Genomic DNA, 13,489 nt, shown 5'->3' with positions numbered 1-13,489 from the left:
AACAAAATGGCTGCTGCAGAAGGCAGAGCCATCCACAAAAAACTGCCACAGCTTGACTTCAGTGACACAGTGTAGATCCTTGTGCTGTGCTGGCAGCTGGTGCCAAAGCAACATTTTTAAAAACCTACAAAGCCAATCAAATCTCCGATAGTTCCTGCCCTGACCTGGATAGTCTAAGCCAGGGATGGCCAACGGTAGCTCTCCAGATGTTTTTTGCCTACAACTCCCATCAGCCCCAGCCAGCATGGCTGATGGCTGGGGCTGATGGGAATTGTAGGCAAAAAACATCTGGAGAGCTACCGTTGGCCACCCCTGATCTAGGCTGGGGTTGGACTAGATGACCCTGGAGGTACCTTCCAACTCTGTGATTCTATGATTCTATGACCCAATCTTGTCAGGTCTCGGAAGCTAAGCAGGGCTGACCCTGGCAAGCACTTGGGAGGAATACCAGGGCTGGGATGTAAAGGCAGGAAATATCCAAGCCACCTCTCTGAAATGTCCTAGCCCCATTAATGTGTGGGAAATTATCATGATTTCCAGGCATACACATGTGCATAAACACATGCATACACAGTGCTAAGAAACCCACCCTCCAATAGTCTCTCAGAAGACTTACTGGGTCCCTTGACCTGGATAGCCCAGGCAAGCCACAGAAGCTAAGCAGGGCTGCCTGGCAAGTACATGGATGGGAGACCTCCAAGGAATGCCAGCAGTCTGGAGGATACGAGCAGGCTTTATTCAGCCACCTCTCTGAATATCCTCCAGACCCCCAAACGGGTTCAGTCACCAGAGGTTGCCATGACATGTGCACACACTCACACACACACACACACAGATATATGCAAAAAATACAAAAGAAAAGAGCCTTATAAGGCAAAGTGACACCTATTTCCTAAAAACACTTGGCAGTTGCCAGAAAAGATCTTGGGGGTGTCACAGCACCCACCAACTTGAGGCCACCTGGTCTAAAACAGGAGTAGGCCATGCATGCTGAACAATGGGGCCTGCCAGACCATTTTGCTCAGCGCGTGGGGCCAGTTTTCTACTCACAGAGGCAGCAGCACCAATGAAGTTTGACTTGCTCCCACTGTGCTTGGCCAAGCACATCCCATGTTTACCCACACAACCACCACCCCTGGCTTTGTTTTTTGCCACAGACATTTTTTTCAGCAGTTGAATCAAGGTTGCTTGCCCCAGGTCTAAAGCTCTCTCTCTCTCTCTCAGCTTGACTTCGCGAAGGTGCAGTAGTCCAGGTCTACAGCACAGAACTTCCAACAGCACTGGATTCTCTCAGTATGGCAGTTTACACCCACCCCAGGATACTATTTGATGCTATAAACTATCAGATGTATAAGGGGATAAGTTTGATCCCCTTTATTCAGAAAACTTCATTCCAAGTACAGGAAGGACGCAAAGATCCACTTTTACATGTATGTCTGTGCTTACTTCCTGAGATTGTGCTAGGTGCTTTCCCACACACTAAAAAATACACTTTCAATGTACTTTGCACCTGAATTTTACTGTGCGAATTGGCAAAATCCTCTCGCAAATGATCACTGAAATGGATTTGAAACTGCATTATTTAGCACGTGTGAAAGCGCCCAGTGTCTGTTTCTTACTGTGGGGCTTGCAATCTAAAGGAGCTGTCCAGAGTAGCAGCAGAGGAATCTAACTATTCTCCTTGAGCCATTCTCCTCATCCAAAATTGCTGCTCCCAGGTTGTTTGTACTGCTGCTTGTACCCAAGTTTGTGCTTACCACTATGGGCCAATTCACACATTGCAGACTACATAGGCTGCTGAGGTGCCTAGCCTGAATGAGACGTTTTTGTTAACCTGGGAAAGCTAATCAAGGGGCAAATATGTCAGACAGCCCCAGGGTTAATTTTTCCTATAACTGGATGCGCTCTGCTCCATGGCAGTTGTATGTGTTGTCAGCGCCATATATCTGGGTTCTCTCCTCTCCTTCATGAAATGTTGGCTGTTTCTCTTGCTGCCTTTCATGGACCTCACTCTCCAAGACTTGGTAAATATCGCCTTCGCTGGAATCACTATCTCCCCCTCCTCCCTTATTGTCCTCTTAGATACTTTGTGTGTTCTGTGTGAATGTTTTGTTTTTTTGTTCCTTTGCTTCCCCAAATGACGTCTCCCCCAGGACTATTTCATGTAGGAAAAAAAATGCAGGAGAGAAGGCTGAAGCACCTTTTCTGTGTGCACTGTGGTCCTGATCCAATTAGGGCAGCATACATACATGAACTGAGAATCCACACCCCAATTTGTATCTATAATAATTCTCTTGTGGTAGTGGCCAAATTGAGTGTGGCCATTGGCTAATATGCGCAGGAACAAACTATAGGCCCATCACACATTGGTCACCGTCTCTGGCCTTCCATTCGCTGAATCCCCTGCCCCCACCCACTGGAGGCCCAAGAATGTTGAACAACTGCCAAAAGCAGTCTTACCTCAGAAACAGCACATCTCGAACCTTCTCTGTGTCCTCTCCGTCAACTGCTCTCAGAAAGGGCTACCAAGCTATTTTGAGCTTATGAAAGGCCTTCCAGCACACACAGCCTCTGAAGGCCACAGAAATAGCCAGCGAGGTCAGGCCCTGCTGGGAGTGTTTCCTCAAAGGCCATGGCTGCTGCCTGAGAAGTGCTAGCCTGTTGCTGTTGCTTGGCAATCCAGGCTGCTTTTGTTAGTAAGGAAGAGGCCTTAGGTGAATAGAATGGCATACAGTCCACCCTCCAAACCAGTTATTTTCTCCAGGATAGAACTGTTGTCTGCAATTCAGTTGTGATCCCCAGAGATCTTCAGGTTCCACCTGGAGGTTGACTACCCTAGGGTTGGCAGCACCCTCTAGGTGACTTGATTCTGCCTGGCTGGTGGCATCAAAATTACAGCTCCTCTCCAGATGGCAAAGAAAGGCTCTGCTGGAGAAAATGCCTGCTTTGCTGTGTCATTATACCCTGCTTAGGTTGCTTACTTCCTGCTTTGGTCCCCACTGTGGAGAAAAACTGTACTTTTCCTAGGTATAGGCTGCAGGGAGTGGGGAGGAAATGAAAAGCTGAAGTCAGAACAATTCCCCTACTTATAGTATACCATAACACAACCAGGCCAGGCCAAAAAAAGCAGATCATGCCACAAGCTTACATTGATGCTAAATAATGCACTGCAAACAATGCAGTGCTAAACAACGCACTGCAAACAAAAGGAATGCTGAGCTTCAGCTTCTGTGTGACTGTTGTCATGCACCCCCCCCCCCCCATTATTCTTCTGACTGGCATGGCTTAATTAGGTCTGGCTGCTTGCACCTGTTCAGCAGCAGCGCCCCATGACAGCCACTGTGACTTAGCAGTTGCCAACTCTAGATTGGCAAATTCCTGGAGATTTGAGAAGTGGAGCCTGGACAGGGTGGATTTGAGAGGTGTGGGACCTCAGACAGGTACAATTCCATAGACTCCACTCTCCAAACCAGCCATCTTCTCCTGGGAAACCATTGTTGCCAATCTCCACTTGAAGACTGTAGGTCACTCAAAAATATATCTGCTCTCCAGATGGCAGAGATCAGCTCTCTTTGAGGTGCCTTCACTTGAGTGGGTGGGAAGATAGCAAGGGTGGGGGGGGCACTCACCCAGAGCCTCTTTCTAGAGCCCATTGTATTTTTCTTCACAATGGGCCTTATTCATAGTACTCCATAATGTTTGAACTTGCCCATATTGTTGACATTACTCAGTCACACTATGTAAAATTGCTCACCTGGTCCTGGGTCAAAGAGCTTGGGAAGGGCCAGCTGTCGGATGGTCACAGGAAACTTAACAAGGTATGACCCTGTTTCGAAGCTCACTGGAAAGCAATTGGGACACAGTTGATTAGGTGTTTGCTTAACTGCAGCTTTCAGTCACATATCGTAGAGGACATACGTTGCCGGCAGAATAGCAGAGAAGGAAGCAGTAAGGGGTTTAGGTTCCATGGGAAATTTGAGATCCAGTATCAGGAGGTGTGGATCTTCTTCAAGATCAGCCCCCACAGAACTGGATGTCGCATGTTGGCTGGCCCTCAAGTGCTGCAGGGCATATGGTTGAGTTCAAATGGCCAACAAACTAAACTAAGATTGGCTATGACTCAGTTATAGGGCCGGCCCTAGACTATTTGGCACCCTACATAAGGCTAATTTCTGGCGCCCCCTCCCCCTGCACTGATAACTATTTTTGAAAAAGAGATGACGTGTGGGAAAAATAAAAAGAACAAAACTTGAAATTGCTCCCTGACCTGGACAGCCCAGGCAAGCCTGATCTTGTCAGATCTCAGAAGCTGAGCAGGACCAACTCTGGCAAGTAGTTGGATGGAAGGCCTCCTTCATTGAGTCACATGGGGGCACCCAGTTTGTTGCCCCCAGAAGGTGAGTGCCCTAGGCAATTGCCTAGTTTACCTAGTGGCAGCGCCGTTCCTGCTCAGTTATGAGTGGCCGTATAGGAACCATGCATAAGCGCTATTCATACAGCCCGGTGGCTTCTCCCTTCCTGTACTCAAAGGTCATAGAGAAAAGTAGAGCCAATAGGCCAACCCATAATAGTAACTAAAAGTAATGTTTTGCTTTCTTTTTTTAATCAGTTCACACCTTATGAAAATACTAGCTTAAGTGGTGTCTGCAGAAATAACCCAAAGTTTTGTGATTGGCCTTGGACCCCATGTCAGCTGTTTTGTAACTGGCCGCACCTCTGTGACAGGTGTTTTTTTGATGTGGCATCACTACCCTTTCTCAAAATGCCAACAGTACTTCTAAAGCTCGGGACCTCTGCATTTAAGATCAAGCCAGAGCTAGTTCAGCACTGGGCAGGTCTGTCCAGAGGTATCTCAGGTTACCAGCTCTGGGTTAGAATATTCTTGGACATAAGCTCCCAGCAGAGATCAGGATTCTGTGGAATCTTTTACAGTTCCATAGAGCCTGCAAAACAGAGCTTTTCTGCCAGGCTTTTGAGTGAGGCTACAGACACTGAACCTCTCCTGCTCAAATCCTGCTCTAATCTGCTGTAAGGGTGGTTATTGCAGGACGCCTGCTTTGGATCGGAGTGCAGTGAACGTACCACTTGGACATTTTATGGCCCTGGCCTCTCTTTTTGAGCTATACCGAGCTGTAACCTGATTTTTAGTATGTCATCTTGCTGTTAAGGAGAGCCAGTTTGATGTAGTGGTTAAGTGCAGGTTATCTGGGAGAACCGGGTTTGATTCCCTACTCCTCCATTCACAGCTGCTGGAATGGCCTTGGGTCAGCCATAGCTCTCGCAGGAGTTGTCCTTGAAAGGGCAGCTGCTATGAGAGCCCTCTCAGCCCCACCCACCTCACAGGGTGTCTGTTGTGGGGGGAGAAGATATAGGAGATTGTAAACTGCTCTGATTCTCTGATTCAGAGAGAAGGAAGGGCAGGGTATAATTCTGCAGTCTTCTTCTCTTAAGGATTTTAAGGGTTAATGCTTTTATTGTGCTATAGTCAGCTCATTTATGTTGTGTGTTTGTATCTATGTTGTATCTATGTTGTAACCCACTCTGAGTCCACTTGCAGGAAGGGTAGGATAGAAATTTAATAATAATAATAATAAATTTTCATGGTGCAGCCATAGAGTTCACCCTTCAAAGCAGCTATTTGCTCCAGAGGAACTGATCTCTATTAGGGTTTGTAGAGTCTTTCGGGATCAAGTGCTGTGTTCTACTGAAATCTTTGAGAACTGATCTCTGTTTGGATGTCAGTTGTAATTCTGCATGATTTCCAGCCCCAGTTTATTTGGAGGTTGGCAGTTTTGATGCCAGTATTTTAACTCACCCATGTCTATGGCTTTGACTAGGAATACTGTACTGGTGTACGTGACATGTTCCAGTATGTGATTTAGTAGCTCCACACTGGAGGTGGAGATGGTCAGCTCTTTTCCCCCTCGCCCGTTCACCTCATCTTTGGATGTATCAGCAAGGGTGTTCAAAGTACCAAACGAGGCTCGTAGAATCACCTATCATTTTGCAAAAGAGGGAAAAGCTTTGGAACAGAGTCTTCGAAACCAGATTGCACGGAAACACTATTGCACAGACATTTGTTGAGATTCTTTTGCTGAGATTCAAAGAAGGAACAGAGTCAATGCTCATTAAAGTTGGAGATGAAACTAAATTGGAAGGGATGGCAAATACAGTAAAAGACAGAATTAAGATACAGGATGATCTTGATAAGGCTGCAAAACCAGGCTAAAACACACAAAATTAATTTCAACAAAATTAATGAAAAGTTCTGCACTTAAGTAAGAAAAATCAAATGCAGAATTATAGGATGGAAGAGAGTTGCCTTGGTGACAGTATATGCGAAAAGGATGTAAAGGGTCTTTTTAAATCATACACTGAACATGAGTCAGCAGTATGACGCAGTAGCTAAAAAGGCAAATGTGATTTTGGGCTGCATCAACAGAAGTGTAGTGTCCAGATCATGCAAAGTGATAGTATTGCTTAATTCTGCTCTGATTAGACCTCACTTTGAATACTGTGTGAAGGATGCTGAAAAGTTGGAATGTGTCCAGAGGAAGGCAATGAAGATGGTGAGGGAGTCTGGAGACCAAGTCCTATGAAGAACTAGATATGTTTAGCCTGCAGAGGAGACAATTGTGAGGTGATATTATAGCCATCTTAAAAGTTTTTGAGGGGCTGCCCTGTGGCGCAGAGTGTTAAAGCTGCAGTACTGCAGTCCTAAGCTCTGCTCACGACCTGAGTTCGATCCCCGGTGGAAGCTGTGTTTTCAGGTAGCTGGCTCGAGGTTGACTCAGCCTTCTATCCTTCCGAGGTCGGTAAAATGAGTACCCAGCTTGCTGGGGGGAAAGCGTAGATGACTGGGGATGGTAATGGCAAACCACCCCGTAAAAAGTCTGCCGTGAAAACATTGTGAAAGCAACGTCACCCCAGAGTCGGAAATGACTGGTGCTTGCACAGGGGACCTTTCCTTTTCCTATATAGAAGTAGTTTTCTGTTGCCCCAGAACCAACAGACTGAAATTAAATCAAGAGTTTTTAGCTAAACATCAGGAAAAACTTCCTGACTGAGCAGTTCTTCAGTGGAACAAGCTTCCTCAGGAGGTGGTTAGGCTTGCCTTCTTTGGAGGTTTTTAAGCAGGGCCTAAATGGCCATCTGACAGCAATGCTGATTCTGTGAATTTAAAAAAATCGTGAGAGGGGAAAGCAGGAAGGGGTGAGCCAGTGCTTGGCTCTCATGGCCCTTTCTGGTGATGTTTCAGCTGATCCACTGTATTTTCTGGGATCAAGTCTTTTTTTAAACCAGATTGTGGAAGTCAGGTCATCCTGTTTGGACTGTTCCCCCTATTTGGACGATTCCCCCTTTAAAATCTCATCTCTTCTTTCTCTTTTCAACTTAAGCACTTTCTGTTCTTGCAGGTGGCTGGCAGGTTCTCTAGAGGCAGTCACAAATCATTCCTAGATAATTAGGCGTAACTACCGTTGTGTATTTTGCCATCAGCCAAAGACACTGACCTTTCCATTTATTTATATTGTGGTTATTTTGTAATCCAACCTTTTGGGCCATCCACCCCAGGTAACTATGAGCAGTGACTTCAGTTTGCTACAAGTGAAAATTAGAACTTTTTACTTCTCCTCCTACTCTCTGGAAAAAAAGTTCATGTGGAACCCAACAGAAAGAACAGGAAGTAAAGAAGAACAAATTTACCACACAAAAAATGAACAGACCAACAGGCAGAGAACAAAAAGTAATTGATTAGGCTGAACACAAACAAAAAAGGACAAATGCAGAAAGAAATGGAACTTCTGCCAAAGGAGACGTACTTCTGCATGGACATTTACAAGGCAAGGCACTTGCTTGTGAGGATAGATTTAATGTAGAAAACAGCCCTATATTAAGTGCTTTGTGGAATTTACCCAACCTCAGTTTCAATTACAGTAACTAATTGGAATTTCTATCACAAGCACCAAAACATGTATGGATGGGTTGGCTGCTCATCTTACATAAGGTTGCCAACTCCAGGTTTGGAGCTGGAGCCTGCAGAAGGGTATAATGCCTTTGAGTCCACCTTCCAAAGCTGCCATTTTTCCCCTGGGGAACTGATCTCTGTCATCTGGAGAACAGCTGTAATTCCCAGAATCTCCAAGCCACATCCACAGGCTAGCAACTCTGCAATCTCCACTGCCATTTGAGAACCCCCCAATTTTTCTGAGCCTGAGAAACTGTCAATCAATCAATTCATTTATTCAGCCAATGACCAGTACAAGTCAAAAGCCAAAGCTATGCAGTAAAATCATTTGGAAATAAAATTAGTCAAACTAATCTCTAAAATTTGAAATCAATACACTAAATGTCACGACAAATTATACAAGCTGCTGAGAAAGATTTAATGCAGCTAATTGTGAGTTGTTGCTTAGCAGCCATTAAAAGTTTTTTTTTAAATATCAACATCAAAACGACCCGGAAAATTATTAAACAAAGGGGAAATTATATTTGACTGAACTTCCTGATAAAAACTGACAATAAAACAGTACATGTTCAACAGATTCCACCTCTTTGGTGCCACATGGACAGGTTCTCTCCTTCATGGAAGCCTTTTTATATCTCCCCTCTAAAACTGAAAAACAGGCCTTTCTGAAGTTCTTGCTTTCCCACACTTGTTAAATACACAGTGAAAGCCACAAATCTGTCCCAGGTATTGCCTACAGTCACTCGGTTGTATTGTTTAAAAACCCAAGGTACACACTTCAATACACACTTCCAAGTTTTTGTGAAGGACAATACCTGGACTTCTCCTGGACTTTTGCCATGGAAACCAAGCCCTTTAGGAACAAAAGCAAAAAAAAAAAATGGAGCACTAAGTAAATACAAGACATGGGACAGAAATTAATATTTGAGTCAAAAAGAACAGTCTGTTCAAGCTTATTTCATAGAATCACAGAGATGGAAGGGGCCATACAGGCCATCTAGTCCAACCTCCTGTTCAATGCAGAGTCAGCTTAGAGCAGAGGTGCCAAATTCATGGGTTACAAGGGTCAGAACTTACGTAAGTGTCACTTTTTTGGGCCAGGCTACGTGTGCCATAAAACGAATACCAGGTAATGGAGAGATAAGCAGTATAAAGGACAGCACCTAGTAAGCTCCAGCTTGGCGTATCTTCACTGCAAGGCCCCATGGGAGGAGGGGTGCAGAAGAAAACCCACATGGATGGACTGGAGAGTCAGCGGTACAGGGCTTGGCAGATGCTCCCATGATGCTTGTCTTCTGGAAATGAGGCTGTTCTGCTGTGCTGAAGCCATAACCGCAGTGACTCTATGGTGGCTCACACTCACCCTCTCAGCAATCTCCTGTTCCCTCACTTGCACCAGTTACTCACAGGCTATATACAGTAAGAGCCCTGGATGGGCCACTTCTGGCCCCCAGGCCTTAGGTTTGACACCCCTGGCCTAAAGCACCCCTGACTAGCGTTTGTCCAGCTGCTGCTTAAAGACTGACAGTGAGGGGGAGCTCACCACCCACCTAGGTAGCTGATTCCACTGCTGAACAACTCTTACTTTTAAAAAAGTTTTTTTTTCCAAATATCCAGCCAGTACCTTCCTGTCCTTAATTTAAACCCATTATTGCAAGTCCTCTCCTCTGCTGCCAACTGGAACAGCTCCCAGCCCTCCTCTAAGTGACAGCCCTTCAGATACTTAAAGAGAGCAATCGTGTCCCCCCTCGACCTCCTGTTCTCCAGAATGAACATTCACAAGTCCTTTAGCCTTTTCTCATAGGGCTTGGTCTCCAGGCCCCGATCATCCTCATCGCTCTCCTCTGCAGCTGCTACATTCTGTCCACAATACTTCTGACCAATGCAGCATACAGTGGGACGATGGCATTTTGCAATTTGGATATTATGCCTCTGTTGATACACCCCAAGATGGCATTAGTTTTTTTTTTGTTATGGCATCACACTGGCTGCTCATATTTAACTTATGGCCCACCCTTACCCGAAGGTCTTGTTTATACCCAGAAGCGTATCCCCCACCCAGTATGTGTGTTCCTTATTTTTGTTATCTAGATGTAGAACTTAGCACTTAACCTTGTTAAATTGCATCTTGTTCACATCTGTCTACCTTTCCAGTGTGCTCAGATCTCATTGAATTCTCTGTCTTCCGGTGTGCTCATTGCTCCTCCCAGTTTGGTGTCATCTGCAAATTTAATGAGTTTTGCTATTCAACAAACTGTAGAGAGTTGCCTCAGTGGGGATTTGAACCTGTCATGTCCAACACTCTAACCACACAGGCTGTCACACGCCTGCCAAGACTCTTAAGTGAGAATAGTGGCAACTAGTGAAGGATTCTGTGAGTCCAGGGAGCATTTCTACCTGGCAGGGCAGAAAAAGGAATGAAGTTTTTTCTAAAGCACCATTTCCACCCTCTGTTTGGGGCTCAGCATACCTGGAATTACAATGGTGTGCAAGGGCATCACTTCAGCCCCGTAAATGGGGTAGCTTAAAGGTGTGTTTGGTGCAGCAATAACGGCATCTTTTGTCATGGTGGGATATCTGTAATAAAGCAGAGAGACAGAAGTGGCAAATAGGCCAGGAGGCTTTCCAGAAGCTAGCACTGCATTTACAGGGCCACAAAACCCACATTTATGACCTCTTTTTGTTTAAACTGGCTCCATGGGGATTGAAAAATCTAATAATTTATCACTAGGTTGGGATATACCTGGAGATTTTGGGGGTGGAGCTTGGGAGGGTGGGGCTTGGGGAGGGGAGGGATGTCATAAGGGCACAGTGCCACAGAGTCCACCCTCCAAAGCAGCCACTTTCTCCAGAGGAGCTAATCTTGATTGTCTGGAGATCAACTGTAACAGTGGGAGATCTCCAGATTCAACCTGGAAGCTGGCAGACCTATCTGTCACTGAGCCACAGACACCCCTTCCCTACAGCTCCAGATGGGGAGGTGGCAAAATAACCATTTGATCCTAACGTCTGTGCTCCATGTCACTCTTGATTGCAATCTGATTAGTTATATTAACTGCATTTTAAAAGAATACGGATCAGTTTCCAATTTAGATAATATCTGAACATGCGGGAGCATAGGGTTGCCAGTTCCAGGCTGGAGCCTGGGAAGGGCAGAGACCTCAGTAGGGTACAATGCCATAGGCCCACCCTACAAAGCATCCATTTTCTCCAAAGGAACTGATCTCTGTAGTCTGGAGATGAGCTGTAATTCCAGGGGATCCCCAGGTCCCACCTGGGGGCTAGCATCGCTAGCTCTGGATCCAAGCTCTTCTCTATATTTAGAGAACTATTTATAGTTCACCCATGTAGGATTTTAGGATGGCCACTGAATATTTTTCTTCAACATGTAGAATCACAAAGGCTACACATAGCTAAGAATGAAATCTTGTATAATATTCAGGGTTACCAACCTCCAGGTAGGTCATGGAGCTCACCTGGAATTACAGGAGATTGCCGGACTATAGAGATCAGTTCCCCCCTGGCAGCTTTGGAGAGTAGACTTGATGCTGAACTTCCTCCCCTCTCCAAACTCCGCCTTCCCCATTGGATGCTCTAAGACCTAATTTCTTTATTACAAGTGAGCGTCTTTTCAACTGAAGTCCTGGCCATGAACTGCAAGGAGAGCCAGCCACAGTGCAGAGGCAAATCAGTCCGCCTTTGGGTTCCTTTATTACTTTACAAGCATCTCTTCAACTGAAGTCCCTGGCTGCAAACTGCAAGGAGGGCTGCAGTGGGAGGTCGCTGCACATTGGAAAGATAATGCTTTGCCTTCAGTACACACTTGGAGAACCCGACTATGGGATTACTTCCTAATAAGTAAAATCCCTACTTATAGTGCTGATGCTCTGATGGAACATATCCAAGAAAAATTTACTGTGTTCTGGTTCCAAATAGTGGAATGTCTCACCAAACATCATAATCTTCCAAAAAAATATTTTTAAAATCATGATTGACTCTATTTCTAATATATTCTAGGCTCGCTTTCTCTCCTCTGGTCTGAATACAGAAAAAGTGTGAGCTATCAATAGCTGAGTTTGAGTAATTGGATCTGATCTTTTAGTGCAATCTTGGGACAACTCTTTGTACATTCCTACAATGGGGTCTGTCAACAGAACGTATTGGCAATGGATGCTCTTCAGTACAATTGTATGGCTGCTTCTTGGTAATCTACATTAAGTTTTGTTTTTGCTTTTTCCTGGTGCTTTTAAGTTGTTAATTAATGTCCTCACTATGGCTGCAGTTTGGTGTAGTGGTTAAGTGCATGGATTCTTATTTGGGAGAACCGGGTTTGATTCTGCACTCCTCCACTTGCACCTGCTGGAATGGCCTTGGGTTAGCCATAGCTCTCGCAGAGGTTGTCCTTGAAAGGGCAGCTGCTGTGAGAGCCCTCTCAGCCCCATCCACTTCACAGGGTGTCTGTTGTGGGGGGAGAAGACATGGAAGATTGTAAGCTGCTCTGAGTCTCTGATTCAGAGAGAAGGGCAGGGTATAAATCTGCAATTCTTCTTATTCTTCTTTGATGTGATGGGTTACAGTGTCCTTTATTGTAAGCTGAAAACCTGTTAATAAAAAAAATGCTTGCAAGAAGTAGAAAATAAGGAGGGCCACAGCAGAGGCACAGCCCGCAGCCGGGAGTAGCAGTGTGTGGCTTCTTGGTAAGCGGCAAGAGGTAATTGTTGGAGCTTAATTCTCCCCTACCCTTCCTTCTGCTTCAGGCTTAATTACAGCATCGTCCCTTCCATGAGAGTGCCTCTTCCTTTCCTCCAGTTCCTTGTGAGCTGTTCTAAAACAGCCTGAGGGGAAGCCTGAGGAAGGCAGGGTTCGGGGAGGGGATGCCCCCCAACTAGGCCTAAAGTAATACAGGCAACCCTCCAAAGCAAACACTTTCTCCAGGGGACTTGGAGAACAGTCGTAATCCAGGCCTTGCCTGGAGGTTGGCAATGCTATTTTGCCCCTCCCTGTTATCTCTGTTTCCCAGAGCAGGAGGCTCTTAGCTGTTCTGTATTGTACAAGATCAAAAGGGAGGGGGGAAACTAAGCATTGGAATGGAAGACGTGGCTATTTGCATTAAATTATACCTGTTTATTTTGAAAGGAGCCCAAAATGAAATCTTGCACAAATGTTTCAGATGGGCAGCTCCATTGGTCTGCAGTAGTAGAGCAAGACTGTATTTGAAGAAGGGAGCTTTGACTCTCTGAAGCCTAGATCCTGGAAATTGTGTTGGTCTTTAATGAGTGACTGTTCTCAAATCTGTTTTAGCATGATTGCTGCCCCCAAAAAATGTGCCCCACCAAATGAAAAGTCCTGGCTATGGGCCTGTTCCATCCCAAAATCTCCAGGAATTTCACAACCCAGACTTGGCAACCCTAGATGTATCTGGCCCTTTTCCTCTGGTTACCAGATACTTGAAGGTCCACAAACTACACCCCTGATTGAGTGATTTCAAGACGTGAACACACATGATGCTGGCTTATACTGAAT

At 45.4% G+C, this 13,489-nt stretch overlaps 1 protein-coding gene across 2 annotated transcripts in view; it reads right to left on the bottom strand.

Annotated features, from left to right (window-relative positions):
• LOC132582918 (beta-1,4 N-acetylgalactosaminyltransferase 2-like) overlaps positions 1–13,489 on the bottom strand; it is a 117,189-nt gene that overhangs the window by 18,406 nt on the left and 85,294 nt on the right. Inside the window, exon 7 of one of the 2 annotated variants that reach the window (XM_060254567.1) lies at positions 3,755–3,841. The exons of the other annotated variant lie outside the window; for it this stretch is intronic. Coding sequence (XP_060110550.1) covers positions 3,755–3,841 — 87 coding nt within the window. The remainder of the gene's footprint in view (positions 1–3,754; positions 3,842–13,489) is intronic. 2 annotated transcript variants of the gene reach the window in all.

The sequence above is a fragment of the Heteronotia binoei genome, chromosome 15 (genome assembly GCF_032191835.1).
Source record: "Heteronotia binoei isolate CCM8104 ecotype False Entrance Well chromosome 15, APGP_CSIRO_Hbin_v1, whole genome shotgun sequence".
NCBI lineage: Eukaryota > Metazoa > Chordata > Lepidosauria > Squamata > Gekkonidae > Heteronotia > Heteronotia binoei.
This window is presented reverse-complemented; position numbering and strand designations above follow the sequence as displayed.